Consider the following 17,414-nt stretch of genomic DNA (forward strand, 5'->3'; position numbering starts at 1 on the left):
GTTGTTTGAGGTTATTTGAGGAGAAGTAGTAGCATCTGCATATTGGATAACAGAGCTAAGAGGAGAAGCAGTGTGAAGGTTGGTAGTAAATATGTTTAGAGAGTAAAGGTCTAAGTAAGGGCCCTTGTGATACTCCTGTCTGATTGGTTTGGTTTTCTGATAGGGTATTTTGCCATTTTACACATTGTTGGTGGGGTGCAGCGGATGTTAGAAAGGTGTTGAAGTTTTTTTTTGGTGATACTGCATCGAAAAGGCCAGAAAAATCAAGGGCCTGAACCACAAAATCTATGTAGATCATCTCAAGGCCTTATCCCTTTTCTTGGTACCATACAGGCTTCCAAGAGGCAAGCTCTGTCTTGACAGATCATATCTCATCAGACTTACCACACATTTGCAAGTCCAACAGTAGTGTGAACATCTGCTCAAGGAATCTCAATCTCTTTTGCAACATAAACAGAAAATGTTGGAAGGATAGGTACGTATCACAGGGAATGCCTCTTGTATAGAATCATGTTCCGTTTCAAATAGGGGAATATTTCTCTTACTCTATACAAATGAAAATTGGATAAATGGCCGATAAACTGAAAATTCTTTCCTGGTTTAGCACCAATGCCCCTCAAGGATAGGGACAAGTAAAATGCCGCAACATATCCTTGCTTTGCCCACCTCTGGGTTCTTAGTTTTTAATCCCTGGATTTTGTACACTATCATGGGACCTATGAATCCAAACCTCCCAATATTGAATAAAAGGGAAAATTAAAATCCCAGATATTTCCTGGCTCAGAAAAATGATGTTTATAGACTAAAGAATAATTAAAATTTTATCCCCATTTCTTCTATAAACCTCTCAGATATGACTTTACAGGCTATGCTATATTCAGTTCTACACTGCACACAAAAGCATTTGCATTATTTCTCAAAGAACAATTTTTTTTCAGAAAAGGGGACTGTATAAGACATTTAACTAGGAAAACAAAAAGTAACATCAAGCATAGTAGTTCATATAAAAAGGAGATCAGATTAAAACAAATGTTAGAGCAATGGTGAGTGCGGAAGAAAGGTGAAGAAGAGAGTACAGGCAGGATGGAGTGGGTGGAGAGTCAGGAGTGATTTGGGACAGACGAGTACCAATAAGAGTGAAAGGGAAGGTCTACAGAGGGTAGTGAGACCAGCTATGTTATATCGGTTGGAGACAGTGGCATTGACAGAAAGGCAGGAGTTAGAGCTGGACGTGGCAGAGTTAAAGAGGTTAAGATTTGCACTGGGTGTGACGAGGGTGGACAGGATTAGGAATAAGTATATTAGAGGGTCAGCCCAGATTGGAAGATTTGCAGACGAGTCAGAGAAGCAAGATTACGTTGGTTTGGACATGTGCTGAGGAGGGATGCTGAGTATATTGGGAAAAAGATGCTAAGGATGAAGCTGCCAGGTAACAGGAAAAGAGGAAGGCCTACGATAAGGTTTATGGATGTGGTGAGAGAGGGCATGCAGGTGGTTGATGTGACACAGCAAGATGCAGAGGACAGGAAGAAATGGAAACAGATGATCCGCTGTGGCAACCCCTAACGGGAACAGCCGAAAGAAGATGATGATGATGATGATATAGCAATGTGAAACCATCTACTGTTTCATTACAGAGCTTCAAAAACATAAGACCTTTTAAGTTGTTCACTCTAATAAGGAGCACTCCAATTATGTTTCAGCAAATCACTTTCTCACTTCTTCTGCCTTCATACACAGTACACTAGCATAAGAAAACTAGTTTAGTCATTGCTTGAAATAAAACACAGACGATAGAAGAAAACAGTAACATCTCCGAAAGACATGTAATATCTCAAGAGTCTCAGCTGAAAACTACTACTAAAATTATTTGCTACCTTATTTTATATTTGGTAAAGCCAGCTTATCACCACTCTGCAGCAGAGAACAGCAGGAGTTAAAAAGCTACTGCTTAGAACTAAAGCAGCAAAATAAATATGGAGATAAAACCCCAAAGGCAAAAAGCTAGTGTAAAGTTAGACAGGTAAGAAAAACCACGTTAAGTTCCTTAGGAATTATTGGGAGCAGCCATTTTGCTGATTCACAAAATGGCAAGGAAGTAAAATTTAAACAGAAAGTGGGGGTTACTGCCAGAAGATATTTCTAATAACAAGATGGAACCTTTGGAATTGATTATAATTAAGTAGCAAAACAGGGGGGGGTTGCTGTGAGGGACAGTGAAATTCCATACAGAAAAAAATGGATATTCTGTGAACTTTTCACAAATTGCATCTGCATGAATATTATGCTATTCTAGTAGGGAAAGCAGATACTGACCAAATGTTTTAGACCTAACAGCCAACAGCTATCTGCTACACCACTTAGTACTATCAGAAGTCCTTGACTACTATCTTATCTCCTCTACTAGATGATTAAAAGGATAACGTTTTGTTTCAGAGCTGTTTATACCTCTTACAGTCATTAATGAAGCAATTTAACAATTTGCAGGTACTTTGGAAATTTCTTACTCTATTCTTTTGTAGTTATGTCCATTGCTGTACTTCTTTTTAGACAAGTGCTGCTTGCTCACTGTTCAGAGTTAATCTGCATTCACTTTAAATACTTTGCCTACATGGTGTGTAACCTCAGAGAAAACCTCCACCCCAATAAGTGAAGTGCTTCCCTTTAAATTAGCACTCCAAGCTAAACAAAGGCACCTAAGAAAGTGCTGCAACTGCATAACTCGGCCACTGTCCAATGACCCCAAACTACTGCTGAAGTACACAATTTTCAACCGCTATTATGTGATTTACTACTGCATTTATAATTTTAAATGTACATTTTCCAGGGTATTCCCAGTGAAACTAGATATCAATCTATGCAGATGCCACTGTTTGCTTCTCAGTTATGAAGATGATATTTCCATGGCTGCTACAGCCTTATAAAGATTCATCGGGTTGAGCTATATCTCTTGATATGCAAACTTCCAAGACAAATGTAATGCCTTTTTCCCCCCATTTTCCCTTTCACATTATTTTATAATCAACTGAGTAGGACACCATTATATATCTTGGACTAATCCAGTTTAATGTTTGAACTTTAAATACCATACTGCCAATATTAGTGCTTTACCTTTAGCTTGACTTGTCCAGCTATACACTTAATTGTAACAAGATCCAAGCAATATTTTACAGTTGCTGAGCACTTCCCTTTTGATGTCATTATGAACATGGATTTGATTTTTACACTATGGCAAGTAGTTACAATAATGCAATGAAATCTGTGCATTATATTGTCTAATACTTTACTGCAGCTAAGCCATGATATACTGCAGCTACGCCATGATACAGTGGTAGCTATATTCTGCTGCCAAATTTTTTCCCTGGAAAACCACACTGATTGCTTGTTATAAGTTATAACAGTTTAATTATTATATCATTTAGTACTTGGTTAGGTCTTTTCAAGGAAGTGACAGATGCTTGTTTTCTCCATTGCAGAAAGCTGTTTCCATCACAAAACTGAAGCACAAAAATCAATTTTACTTTCTACTGTGGCATTTGGTAATAAGTTCTTACATGCTGCATCCTTGAACTTCCATTATATGTGCATAAGAAATTAAGTGTTTTTGGTTTTAATGTTAATCTTGCCATTACTAACAATGAAAATATTGAAAATATTTTTGAAAAACTGATATGGTAAGTTAAACCAATAAATGAAATCAAATTAAATTTGAATGTTTTACGTAAAGTGCTTTGGGAACTTTCGAGAAAAAACTCCATGATGTATAAATAAACCAAACTGGGAAAGTGAAAAATGGGTAGGGCTTCAATTTTATCAATTACTTACTTGTTTTTGATGTACTGAATGATGCGATCAAGGGGATTTTCTGGCCAGCGTTGAACCTGCATTGTGTAGCCACGATGATAAATTTCAAAAGCAGCCTTATCATGCTGGAAAAGAAGCTTGGCCTCATGACTACTGGACGTGTATAGTTGCTGGTTGATATAACGAAACCGAGCCGATTTCAGACGTTCTTCCATCTTCATCCTCAAGGATGCTGATCGATCTGGCAAGGATGAAATTCTTATGTGATCTACAATATCAGAAGCTGATGAATCAGGCTTCTGTAATGGCACTGAGCCCTCAGCCACAACCTCCTGATTTCCATCTCTTACCTTCTCCTGCTGCTGCAGAATTCTTTTTAACTTTAACAGCTTTATGTTCCTTTTCTCCAAACCTGATCCATTTGCCTTGGCTTGGAGCTCTGTCTTCAGAGGTACCTGGTCTTTGGAAAGCTCCACAGGGTCCCCCTTATCAAGTACTTTTGCCTCTATTCTTGGCCTGGACAAATCTCCAGGACCACCAGTAAATTTAACCCCCTTGCTTGTTTTTGTTTTAGAATCTTTGGTAGTTTTCAAGTTCAAATTCTCCTGCTCTTCATTTTCTAGTCTTGAAAGTACATCCTTTTGCTGCTTCTTAAATACCTTGCTGTTCATATGCAATACTTTTGAGCCAGTTAACTTATCATCCTGTGAGGAAGTGTATTCAAAGGTTGGGGTTCTAGCATTCTGACTGGGGGGTAGTCCAGAGGAAAATTCCTCTGGATCACCAATTTTAAACTTGTTTTTGTTTCTTTTTTTATTTTTCATTCTGTTCCGCCACTGTTTCCTGCTTAGGTGTTTTTCACTCACCTCTGTCTTCAGACAATGTCTCGATATCTTTGCAGGAGGTTGTGAACTACCTTCCTCCCTTTCTTTCAAACATCTATCATTTTTCTGGATTACTTTGCTATCAGTGGCACTGCATCCATCATTTTTCTTGCTCCCTGTACAAGAAAAGCATAAAATACAATGAAAAATTAAAGCTTACCCTCAACATATTGATGTTTTACATCCCATTTTTCCCACACCCAAACTGTAAACCTTTTACAGCTTCACTCCCACTTCTGACAAGATGAACACGTTTCTGCAGAGCTGATGCCACTCCTGTAGAATGTTAGGGGAAATCCTGAGCCCCATTAAAAGATTATTCAAGCAGACTGTCACTAGAGACAAAGATGCTGACCCTGTTATGTAAAGTACAGTTGTGTACACTTACCATAAATGTAGATGTTAGTGTGTATTCACTGTTGCAGTCATCACATTTGGGTTATCCTTACCAGGGAAGCCTTCAGTCTGCCTGAATACCAGAGGCAGAGTATTTCTGCGTCAGTTACTATCACTCCAGGACTGGCGTCAGGTCATCAGTGGTATAAAATCAGGCAGCAGACGTCATTATATCAGTTTTTCTTACCCCAACTGTCAGGAGCCCCCAATAGGGACCTAGGTTATGGTGGAAGAACACCACCAGTAGAAAGTAAATACCAAAAATTCCTTGTAAGGAGAGAGAGAGAGAAGACAAGGGGGATGGAGGGAGGGAAACCAGGACTGCAACAGTGAATATACTCGCACATCTACATTTATGGTAAGTGTACACAACACTATGTTCTGTGTGTTTCACTGTTGCAGTCATCAAATTTGGATTGATTCCCCAAAGCTGAAAAGGGTGGAGGCAGTCAAGAAGACTGGGGGCTGGCTAGGATGCCCTGCAAGATGGCAGTGGCAAAGCCTTCCCTGGATTTGGAGAAAATAAGCAGGTGGTAATGCTTGGTAAAGGTATGAACAGATGTTCATGTTGCAGCCTCCAGGATGTCCCTGGTAGGGACCCCCTGAGGAAAGCTGCAGAGGTGGAGGTTGCTCTGGTGGAATGTGTCCTGACCCCCTTGGGGGAGGTTTCCTGGGCGGTTTGTAGCAGAAATGGATGCAGTGTGCTATCCATCTGGAAACTGTTTGGATATGGCCTTGCCTCTGCTCCTGCAGCAAAGCTGACTAGCAAATGATCAGTTTTTTCTAAACAATTTAGTCCTGTCTAGGTAGAATCTGAGCTGTCTGTGCACATCTAGAGAGTGCAGAATCCTTTCCCCCTGGTTTTGTGGGTTAGGAGAAAAGGTGGGCAAATGAATGGATTGGTTGAGGGTCACACTGGACACCACTTTTGGCATTAAGGATGGGTTAGTCCTGAGGGAGACCCGGTCAGAATGGAAAATGTAGAACGGCTCTTCAGCCATAAGTGCTTGCAGCTCTGATACTCTTTTAGCTGAAGTGATGGCCAGAAGCAAAGCGGTCTTCCAAGAGAGAAATTTTAACTCTGCTAAAGCTACAGGTTCAAAGGGGGGCAGGGTGAGATTTTCCAACACACAGTTTAGGTGCCAAGCTGGGGTAAGGAGCTCTTCTGGGTGGCCTCAAATTGTTAGCCCCTCTTAGAAACTATTTAATGAGAGGGTGTGAGAAAAGAGGTGACTCTGTGCTGAAATGAGCAGAGAGGGCAGAGGCATGAATTTTAATAGAAGAGAAGGATAGACCCCTGTGTATAGGTCTGCCAGGTAAGCCATTCTGGCTCCCTTAGCCTGGATCCAGGTGCAAAACCTTTTCCACTTGTCAGCATGAGACTTTCTAGTGCTGGGGCGTCTGGCCTCGCATATAACATCTAGAACTTAGACTGGCAGCTTGAGGAGAGGTCAGGGAATAAGCCAGGCTGCCTTATTGAGGGTCAGCAATTGGCGATGCATGAATTCTCCATTCCTCTGGGTCAGGAGTGTTAGAATCTGAGGTAGGTGCCATGGTGACAAGGGTGACAGGCTGCCCACAAGTGGGTACCAGTGCTGGCGTGGCCAGTCTGGGGCAATCGGTATTGTCCTTGGTTTTTCCTCCCTTACTTTGTGCAGTACCCTTGAAATGAGTGGTAGAGGGGGAAATGCATAGACAAAAAGGTTTACCCACTGGAAGGATAGAGCATTCATTTTCCAGGCCTTGCTGTGAGGTTCCCTGGTGCAGAATTTACTGAGCTGATGACTGGAGTGGGAGGCAAAGAGGTCAACCTTTGGGGTGCCCCATTTCTGGGTTACAAGGGTGAAGGTTCTTTGGTCTAGCAGATTTCTGCTTAAGTTGTCTGCCAGAGACTTGAGAGCCTGGCAGGAATTGTGCTAACAGGTGTAGTTGCAAGCCGAGGCCGTATGCCAAAGTCATGGCGAGCCTGCAAGAGAATAAGAGCGAGTCCCTCCCCACTTGTTGATATACCACGTCACCATGGTGACATCTGTTTTGATCAGTAGAGACCCCGTGGAGAGTAGGGGTCTGAAAGCTGTCAGGGCATGCCGAACAGCTATCATCTCTTTTTGGCTGATGTGCAGATGTATTTGATTTGGGCTTCATTGGCCCTGAATGCACCTGCCACCAAGGTGTGCACCCCAGACATAGTCTGATGTGTCTGTGGTGAGGGTCTGGGCGGCATGGGGTTGTGAGAACGGAAGTCCCTTGTTGTGGTAGCATGCTGTTGCCCACCAATGAAAATATTTTTCCTTAGACAAGGCATCACTGGTATAAGAGTTTCCAGGTATTTAGAGTCCTGACACCAAAGGCTTTTTAGGTACCATTGTAATTTCCTCATATGCAGTCTGGCATATGGAATGAGTAGAATGCAAGAAGCCATGAACCCTAGAGCTTGCAGGATTTTCCTTGCAGATATCTGGGTTCTGGTGGCTAGCTGAGAGAAGTAGGTTGTCAGGTAGAATTGTTTTTCTGGTGTAAGGAATGCCATCTGGGATGCTGTGTCCAGGCTTGCTCCCAGGAATACAATTTTTTTGTGTGGGTACTAGTTACGATTTCTTTTCGTTGATAATATACCCCAGGGAGGTCAGTAAAGGTCCTTTACAAAGGTCAGGTGCTTTAGCAGCTTTTCCTGACTGTCTGCCTGAAGTAGGCAAGTCGTCTAAATATGGGTAAATTAGAATATTTCTTTGTCTGCAAAAAGCAATGACGGGAGCCAGACATTTTGTGAAACCTCTGGAGCAGTGGATAAGCCAAAGGGAAGTACAGAGAACTGAAAGAGCAGTGATCCTGCCCAGAAACGTAGGTGTTTCCTGCATGATTCCCTGATTGGGAAGTGTAGGTAGGCCTCTTTTAGGTTTACGGCGGCTAACCAAGCATCCTTGGAAAGCATAGGTAGAAGCAGCTGGAGGGTGAGCATTTTGAATTTTTGTATCACCAGAAAGGTGTTTAGAATTGATAGCTCGAGGATGGGGCAAACGTGCCCTCTTTTCTAGGTACCAGGAATAGTTTGGAGTAGAAGCCTTGGCCTATCTGTTCTGCAGGAACATGCTCTATTTGCCTTCATAGGTAGCGTTGTCGCCTCACAGTTAGACATTGCCCGTTCGATTCTCAGTTGGAGCGTCTTCTGTGTGGCGGCATGCGTAAGTGGGCGTTCCTTTGTTGAAGGTTGCGCGTTAGGCCCAGCAAGCCAGCACGTAAAAATCTACTGACAATCATTAGAGGAACGGAGTTCCGCGGTGGCGACCCCTAACCGGGAAAAGCCGAAAGACACAAACAAACAAAGAGAGCAGGGAAAGAACTTGTTTTGGCCTCTGCCCACTAGTTTGGGGGAAGATCTGTGAACCCTTTTGGGGTTGGCAGAGTGTGGAAATAAAATTTGTATCCCTGGGACACTATGTTGAGGACCCAGCAGTTGCTGGTAATGGTGGCCAAATTGCTTGCGTGGAAGGAGGGTTTTCCTCCTAGGGGCAAGAGCAGGTGGGCAGAAGGAGGGGGTAGAAGTGTAAAGTCATTGTGAGTTCTTACCACAAGGGGAAGGCTTTGCACAGTCTGGTTTTGAGGCAGAGGAACTCCATTGCTTAGATCTCTGCATTCCCTGGGGCTGTTTTCTGGGGGGGGGGGGGGCTGCTGCCCATGGGTCTGGGATGAGCTGTCCTGGAGGGGGTAGGAAAGGACCAGCGCTTGGAGGGGCAATGCCTACTGAACCTTGGTGGCTGGAGCTATAAGAAGTCTTAACTGTCTGCATAGATTTAGCTTTTTCTTCCATCTTTTTAAGACCTCTTCTGCCTTGGTGCCAAATAAGTTGTCTCTGCGCAAGGGTGCATCCAATAATTTGGATTTGACATGGTCTAGCAAGGTCTGTTCCTTAAGCCAAGTATGCCTTCTAAGGACAGAACCATTGACTGCTGCCCTGCAAGATGCTTCTTGGGTGTCAAAACCACACTAAGGTGTGCTTAGTTACTTGACTTGCAGAATGCGTTAACTCTTGCAACTCTATTTTCTACACAAGCAGGGAAAGAATATATTTTTCGTTTGAGGAGTTCCATGGTATGTTGCTGATATTTCAGCATATGGAACTAACAATTTAATGCTCTAATACAAGAGTAGCAGAGGTGTATACTTTTTTTTACCCCATCTGTCTAATGTTTGGGAATCCCTATCTGAGGGAGTGGGATTCTTGGCTGAAGTTGCTTTGATTCCTTTAGGTCCTTGAGAGAGGAGAGGTCAGCAGTAGGATTTTTAAAAAGAAATTTGTGAGAGTCAGGGACTCTATAGTACCTGTCAGGTTTCCTGGGAGCAGGAAAGAGGGGGTCAGACTGGATTCCATAAAACATCATCCACAGCATCCAGGACAGGAGGAATGGCCAGAGGTCTGTGCTGTGGAAGATGTAAGAATTCCCCGAGTCTCTTTTTTGACTGAGGATAGTCCTGATATTCCCATTGGAAAAGCTCCCTTAAAGTATGTAGGGCTTCCCCAAAGGAAAAGTCCTCTGGCAGAGAGGCTGAAGGGATGGAGCCCTCTGCATCAGAATCCTCATAAGCAGAGAGGGGTTGCATATCTTCATATTCAGATGCATCAGATTCATCGGACTCCTGTTCAGATAAAACTACTGGGGACAAGTCTCTTTCTTTTGGAAGGGGTAGCCTGGCTTCCCCTGATGAGCATTATAAGGTCTTCTGCCATTTTAAGCATCTGAGACTGAGGCAAGGAAGCAGGTGCCCGAGCTTGGGTATTCAGTTTTTTTGGGTGTGGTTCGTACCCTGGGCCTTAGAAACTCAGTTGTTTTCGAAAGAAAGTACAGTTTTGTACCTACCATAAATGTAGATGTCCGGTAGGTATGCATCTGCAGTCATCACATATGGGTTGTCCTGCCTCAGGCAGCCCTTCGGTCGGCCGGATTCCAAAGTCTGGGTCCGGCGTCGGCTGATGTCGCACTTTCCCCGGCCAGAGCCTGGGGTATAAAAAGCATCAGCCGACACCATCTTCCTCAGTTTTTCTTGCCCCAGATGCCAGGTGCCCTCTAAGGAAGGCTAAATTTGGAGAGATGCATTTAAAAATCCAAACATGCACAATAATATAAAAAACAAATACACCATAATAGATCCCCCCAGCTAGCTATAAGAGGGGTAACTACCCAAGAAATACCACAGAGGGGAAGGAGGGAGGGTAAACCTGACTGCAGATGCATACCTATTGGACATCTACATTTATGGTAGGTACAAAACTGTACTATGTCCTTCAAGGATGCATCTGCAGTCATCACATATGGGTAGAATACCATAGCCAATCTGGGGGTGGAGGAACTATGTAAAGGATGGTGTAGCTAAAATGCCCTGCAGGACTGCCGTAGCAAAGCCTGCTCTGGATCTGGAATATAAAGGTAAATTGTAATGCTTGGCAAATGTATGCACGGAGTTCCATGTAGCAGCTTCTAAAATGTCCTTGGTAGCCACCCCTCTTAAGAAGGCTGTGGAGGTGGCTGTGGCTCTCGTGGAATGAGGTCTAATGTTAGCTGGCACAGTTTTTCCATGAAAGTAGTAACAAAAACAAATGCAATTCCCTATCCATTTTGAAATTGTCTGTTTGGAAATTGCTTTTCCTTGTGTACCAGCAGCATATGCTACCAACAGCTGGTCAGTTTTTCTGTAACCTTTAGTTCTGTCCAAGTAGTAGCGCAACTGTCTGTGCATGTCCAGGGTGTGTAGAAGTTTCTCCCCTTTGTTTTGTGGATTTGGAAAGAAGGTAGGCAAGTGAATAGCTTGATTTAATGAAACCCTGGATACTACCTTTGGCATAAATGTAGGATTGGTTCTCAATGAAACTCTGTCCTGATGAAAAATAAGGAATGGCTGTACTGCCATAAGGGCCTGTAACTCAGATACTCTTCTTGCTGAGGTTATGGCCAGAAGGAAAGCAGTCTTCCAAGACAGGAACTGTAGTTCTGCAGATGCTGCTGGTTCAAAGGGAGGCAGTGTTAGTTTTTCCAACACGAAGTTAAGGTCCCAAGTAGGTAGAGGTGGTTTCCTTGGAGGATTGATGTTTTTGATTCCACTGAGAAACTGTCTTAGGAGAGGATGAGAGAAGACAGGTGGATCAGTAATGTACTCTGCTGAAATTGCTGAAGCATGAATTTTAATGGAAGAGTAAGACAGACCATTGTGGAACATTTCTGCCAAGTATTCCAGGATATGTGCCATGTTCATCACTGTCGCATCTAGGCCCTTTGTGGTGTTCCAAATGTGAAATCTTTTCCATTTTGCTGAATATGCCTTTCTTGTGGAAGGCCGGAGAGCTTCCATAATAATATCTTTCACTCTCTGGGATAGCTTGTCCTGAGGAGGAGTCAAGGTATTTTCCAGGCTGTTAGTTGCAAGGTTTTCAGGTTGGAATGCAGAGTTTTGTAATTCTGCTGTGTCAGTAGAAGTGGCCATAGAGGAAGAGGCCATGGTTTCATGCGTGACAGGCTCTTTAACAGGGGGTACCAGTGCTGTCTTGGCCAGTCCGGAGCTATTAGAATCACTTTTGGCTGCTCTGTCCTGATCTTCAGTAAAACCTTGGTCATTAATGGGAGAGGTGGAAATGCATACACTGTTAGAGTTCTCCAGCTGAAAAAGAGAGGGCGTCCACTTTCCATGCTTGTGGGTGGTATGTCCTTGAGCAGAATTTCTTCAGTTGATGATTGTGGGGGGAGGCAAAAAGATCTAAGTCCGGCCACCCCCATGATTGTGTTATCTGTAGAAAGATGTCTGGGTGCAGCATCCATTCGTGTGCATCCATGATATTTCTGCTTAAGCTGTCTGCCAGTATATTGTCTTTCCCTGGCACAAACTGGGATTGTAGCTGTATATTGAGTTTCAAGGAAAGTTCCCATAGATTCATTGCCAGCCTGCAAAGAGGATAGGAATGGGTGCCTCCTTGCTTGTTTATGTACCACATAACCGTGGTGTTGTCTGTCCTTATTAGCAGATGGCCATGATGCGGAAAGGGTTTGAAGGCTTCGACTGCATGTATCACTGCCAGCATTTCCTTTTGGTTTATGTGCATGCGTAGCTCTTTTTGTGACCATAGACCTTGAATGCATCTGCCCTCCATGTGCGCTCCCCATCCGTGGTCTGAAGAGTCTGTTGTAATGGTTTGGCTGGCTATTGGTTTGCTGAAAGGCAGACCCCTGTTTGTCTGGCTTGCTTGAGCCCACCACAGAAATTCCTTTTGAAGGCATGGAATGAGAGGTATCAAAGTTTCCAGGCTGTGACTGTGCTGAGTCCATAAACCCCTTAGGTACCATTGTAGTTTCCTCATATGTAGTCTTGCTTGCGGAATCAGAAGGATGCAAGCCATGTAACCCAGGGCCTGCAGGATTTTCCTTGCAGTCAGCTGGGTTTGTCTTGTCAGATTTTTGAAGTAATCTGGTAGTTGATTTTGTTTTTCTTCTGTGAGGAAGGCCATTTGGGTGGTTGTATCTAGATCTGCACCCAGAAAGGTTATTCTTTGGGATGGAACAAGTCTTGATTTGTGAAAGTTGACTGTATATCCCAAGGCCTGAAGTAGGTGGATAGCATAATTCAAGTGTTTTACCAAAGTTTGTTGGCTGTCTGCTTGTATAAGGCAGTCTTCCAGATATGGGTATATTTGAATCCCCTGAAGTCTGCAGTGTGCAATTACTGATGCCAGGCATTTTGTGAATACTCTGGGCGCAGTAGATAAGCCAAAGGGCAATGCTGAGAATTGATAATGCTCTGACCCTGCAAGAAATCTGAGGTGTCTTCTGCAACTTTGTCTGATAGGGACATGCAGGTATGCCTCCTTGAGGTCTAGAGTTACCAGCCAAGACCCCTTGCCCAGCATGGAAAGGAGCTGCTGTAGAGTCAGCATTTTGAACTTTGGCACAATGAGATAAGTATTCAGTGCGGACAAGTCGAGAATAGGCCTCCATTGTTTTTCTTTTCTTGGAACAAGGAATAGTCTGGAATAAAATCCTTGGCCTTGTTCTGGGAGAGGAACCTTTTCTATAGCTTTCATTTGCATTAAGCTGGAAATTTGTTTCAAAGCCTCTGCCATTTGATTCGGTGGAAGGTCTGGCATGCCCTTTCTTTTTGGTAATGTGTGGAAATGAAACCTGTATCCTTTGTCTATTATTTGTAGTGTCCATTTGTCCCTTGTAATACTGTGCCAATTTTCTGAGAATAAAGAAAGCTTTCCGCCCAAAGGTGCTTCCAATTGAGCCCTGGTTGGCGGTGTCAAAGTAAAGTCATTGAGCCTGTCCTTGTGCAGCAGTTGAAGGTCCTGCATTACCTCTCTGGTTGGGAGGCTGCCACTGACGTCCTCTGTAGGAGCCTCTAGCTTGCCCTCTACCTCTGGCACGCCTGTTCTTGCCTCTCTGAAACCTCTCTGTGTCTGGAAAGGACTAATTCTTGGAAGGCCAATTCCTGCTGAATCTTGGTGGTTGTACTTGGAGAAAATCCTTGACTGTTTGTACAGATTTTGCCTTTTCTTCAAATTTCTTTAGGACCTCCTGAGCCGTGGAGCCAAATAACTTTTGCTTTTCCAGAGCAGCATCCAGCAGCTTTGCTTTAACATGGTCTGGCAGAGACTGTTCCTTCAGCCAAGCATGCCTACGTATGACTGCGCCAGTCATAGCTGACCTACATGAAGCTTCCAATGCATCATAACCACATTGCAAGAAATGGTTGCTAACCTGTTGTGAGTTATGTACCAGATCCTGAAGTGACTTGCGGTCTAGGGGGTCAGGTGAAGACAGTTTTTTATGCAATTCATCTAACAAATACTCTTGGTACTGTATCATATGAAATTGACAATTTAATGCCCTCGTAGAAAGAGTAGCAGAAGTATACACTTTTTTACCCCATCCCTCTAAAGCTCTGGACTCCCTTTCAGAGGGGAGAGGATTTTTAGCAGTGGCAGCTGCAACCCCTTTAGGGCCCTGGGAAATAGTTTCTGGATCAGCAGAGTGGGCCTTGTAAAGGTAAAGATGCGAGTCCGGGACCCTGTAGTACCTATCGGGTTTGGCAGGAGCCGGAGGGAGAGAATCAGGGGTTGTGCTAGAGTCAGAGTACACATCATCAATGACATTCAAAACAGGAGGAATAGCTAAAGGCCTATGCTGAGGCAAATGTAAAAAGATCCCTAATCTTTTCCTGGAATCAGAGAATTCCTTGCCCCGCTATTGGAAATGCTCTCTCATGGTGTGTAGTGTCTCCCCAAAGGAAAACTCTTCAGAAGGGGAGGCCGAGGGAATAGATTCCTCTGCATCAGAATCCTCGTAGGCCGAAAAAGCCTCCTCCTGGTGGTCCGAGAGAGTAGAGCCATCAGAGGCCTCATCTGAGGAGTGGGGATCAGAGGGCTCAACCCTGGGCCTTTTGTCTGGAGGAGGTTGAGAGCCCCTGTCCAAATGAGGTTGAGAGCCCCTAATTAAGGAGATAAGATCCTCTGCTAAGCTTAGAATCTGTGAACCAGTAGAGGGTCCCTGAGGGATAACCTTGGGAGGCAAAGCTTTTGAGAGTTTAGCAGCTTTAGCCCTGGAGAATGCCTTAATGGACATGGATGCAGAAGGCCTGACTGCACCACGTGCTGGTGTAGATCTGTCTAAAGGAATGGTGTCGGAAGGTTCCAGGACACCAGTTTCGGTTGGAAATTCAATAACCGACTCAGCCGTGGCCTCCGGGACCGAGGTAGTCGGTTGAGCGGTTTCGGTAATTGGAAGTACCAAGGACTCTGTTTCAGCCGAGACAGAGACACTCGCGGTAGGCCTGGCCGTGGTTTCAGCCGAAACCGCGGCCCGCATGTGTCGGTCCTTGTCCTTCCGTTTCTTAACTAAATGAGAAGTCGGAGTCTCCGACGGCATCTTATACGAAAAACTAGCCCAAAAAAATTCCTCTGCAAACTCCGCCCGATGTCTAAGAGTGCGTCGGTTGAAGGAAGCACAGGCTGAACAGGCCGAGACGTCGTGGTCTGGGCCTAGACAGGGAAGGCAGTAAGAGTGGAAATCCTTATGGGGTATTTGTTTCCCACAAGTTAAACAATTATTAACTTTATCTGACATCGGCTGAGGCAAGAAAGAGTCCCCAACGGGGTACTTAGCTTTTTGAAGTCTTCGGTAGCTGAATTACAGGAGCTGGCCAACCGGCACTTGCAAACTGCTTCTGCTTCGGGCACCACGCGGCAAGAAAGACTGAGGAAGATGGCGTTGGCTGATGCTTTTATACCCCAGGCGCTCTGACGTCGGGGAAAGTGCAACATCAGCTGACGCCGGACCCAGACTTTGGAATCCGGCCGACCAAAGGGCTGCCTGAGGCAGGATAACCCATATGTGATGACTGCAGATGCATCCTTGAAGGACATCTGTAGATGTGAAAGTAGTAGTCGGTCTGTGTAGAGTATCGGTAATGCAAAGTACTTCCTTGGAAGCCGGTGCCTACTCAGCAGCTCTGGACCCATCCAAGGTAGAGACATCCACAGGATCCTTAGTCGAAGAGTCTCGTGGCATACAGAGCTCCGAAACGGTTTCGGTAGCACCTGAGAATCCACAGAAGCGGGCATCAGGGACTGCGAAAGTGCCTCACTGAGGACCAGAGAACTGACTACTAGCTTAACGGAAGTGTCGTCGGCAGTCTTGTACCTGTGCGGTCTGTGTTTATCCTTACTTTTTTTTTTTTAGAAGATCTGTTGTCAGATAGCTTACCGAAGCCATATCGGAATTAGAGGACTGAGAGTGAAAATATCTAGCTACAACACTGGCCCGATGATGTATAGTTCTGGCGTTGAACAAAGCACAAAAGCGACAGCAGGGGACGTCGTGGTCTGGGCCTAAACAAGTGGCGCAGTAAGAATGAAAGTCTGTGTGGTATTTGCTTTTCTCAGGCGAGACAATTGTTAACTTTCGGTTAGAGCAACAAAAAAGGCTCCCCAATGGGGTACTTGGCTTTAGAAGACTTCAACTTCAATTCGGAAATGAAAAATTCCAGTAGCAGCCAACTGGCACTCATGCAAACTACTTCTGCTTCGGGCTCCTCAGCAAGAAAGACTGATGTAATGGCTCCTCAGCAAGAAAGACTGATGTAATGGCATCGGCTGCCTGATTTTATATGACTGACGACCTGATATCAGTCCTGAAGCAACAGCAACCGATGCAGAAATATTAAGCCTCTGGTATTCAGGCCGACTGAGGGCTACCCTGGCAGGGATAACTCAAATGTGATGACTGCAACAGTGAAACACGAAGAACATCTGTACTTGCTGAAGGCTAGACAACTGCTGGATATTCAAGCATATCACTGCAGAAATGCAACACGTACAAAAAAAAATGGCAGTAACTTACAGGCAATGATGCAGATGGTATAAAAATCCCCAAATGTTAGTGGGATAGAGCACAAGTATAGATGCATGTATGCATATATGCCCGAGTGAATTATAAGGAGGGAATACACAAAAGCAAGGGGGAAAACATTTGATCAGAATTAGAATGATGACTGGCACATAGACTCGGCATAGCTCTTCACTGCACTATGATGAATACAGTCTGTCATTCAGTTTTAACAAATGAAATCTACAGCAGAAGCATTAATTAACCAAAGGAAGAAGAGTTTTCAATCAGTGTGGCAAAGAAGCAACATATTCTGCATGTATGGCACAATAACACTTTTTATGTGATACTGCTCATCTTAGCAGCTGCACCATCAGCTCCTGCTGCTTTAGCACCCTCCTTTCTCTGGGAGTAGTTGCATCATTGAACAAGTCTGGAAGTTACTATTCCATAAATGATAGATAACCATGTATGTAAGTCTTGCAGCAGTTGCTAACTAAAGAATGTGCGTTTTATAATGTCAGCTTACTAAAGAATGTGCGTTTTACAATGCCAGCTTAGATACTGGTTTCCATATGTATTCTTGGACCACTGCTAGTGTCATCAACTTCAGTACAAATAGTTAATTCTTGCTCACTAGTTTGTGGCTTCTGAAGTAGCAGAACAGCTTTATAATACAGACTTGCAGTTCCCCATATAATGTGCCTCTATAGTTCAGTACACAGACTGGGTCCTGAAAAATACAAATCTATGAAGAGGCAGGAAGCAAGGGGTCTCTCCTGCTGCAGTAACAGTCTGTTAAATTTACAATTATGGGGAGCACCTCACAAAACAAGAAGTTATGTACTCACCATAACGTTCGATGTATGTAGTCCATCTCGCCTCACATTCTTATCCATGGGTTTGGAGCCGAATGTCGGCTCCGACTTGGCCATACTTTAGCTTGAAGTCTTTCAATTGGCTGGGC

At 44.1% G+C, this 17,414-nt stretch overlaps 1 protein-coding gene across 4 annotated transcripts in view; it reads right to left on the reverse strand.

Annotated features, from left to right (window-relative positions):
- The window catches only part of RRP8 (ribosomal RNA processing 8), a 537,272-nt gene that overhangs the window by 315,901 nt on the left and 203,957 nt on the right, over positions 1-17,414 (reverse strand). For all 4 annotated transcript variants that reach the window (XM_044072929.1, XM_044072930.1, XM_044072928.1 and 1 more), the window contains exon 4: positions 3,826-4,804. In XM_044072929.1, coding sequence (XP_043928864.1) covers positions 3,826-4,804 — 979 coding nt within the window. The remainder of the gene's footprint in view (positions 1-3,825; positions 4,805-17,414) is intronic.

This window comes from Protopterus annectens, chromosome 5.part1 (assembly GCF_019279795.1).
Source record: "Protopterus annectens isolate FY-2018-M chromosome 5.part1, PAN1.0, whole genome shotgun sequence".
Lineage (NCBI taxonomy): Eukaryota > Metazoa > Chordata > Ceratodontiformes > Protopteridae > Protopterus > Protopterus annectens.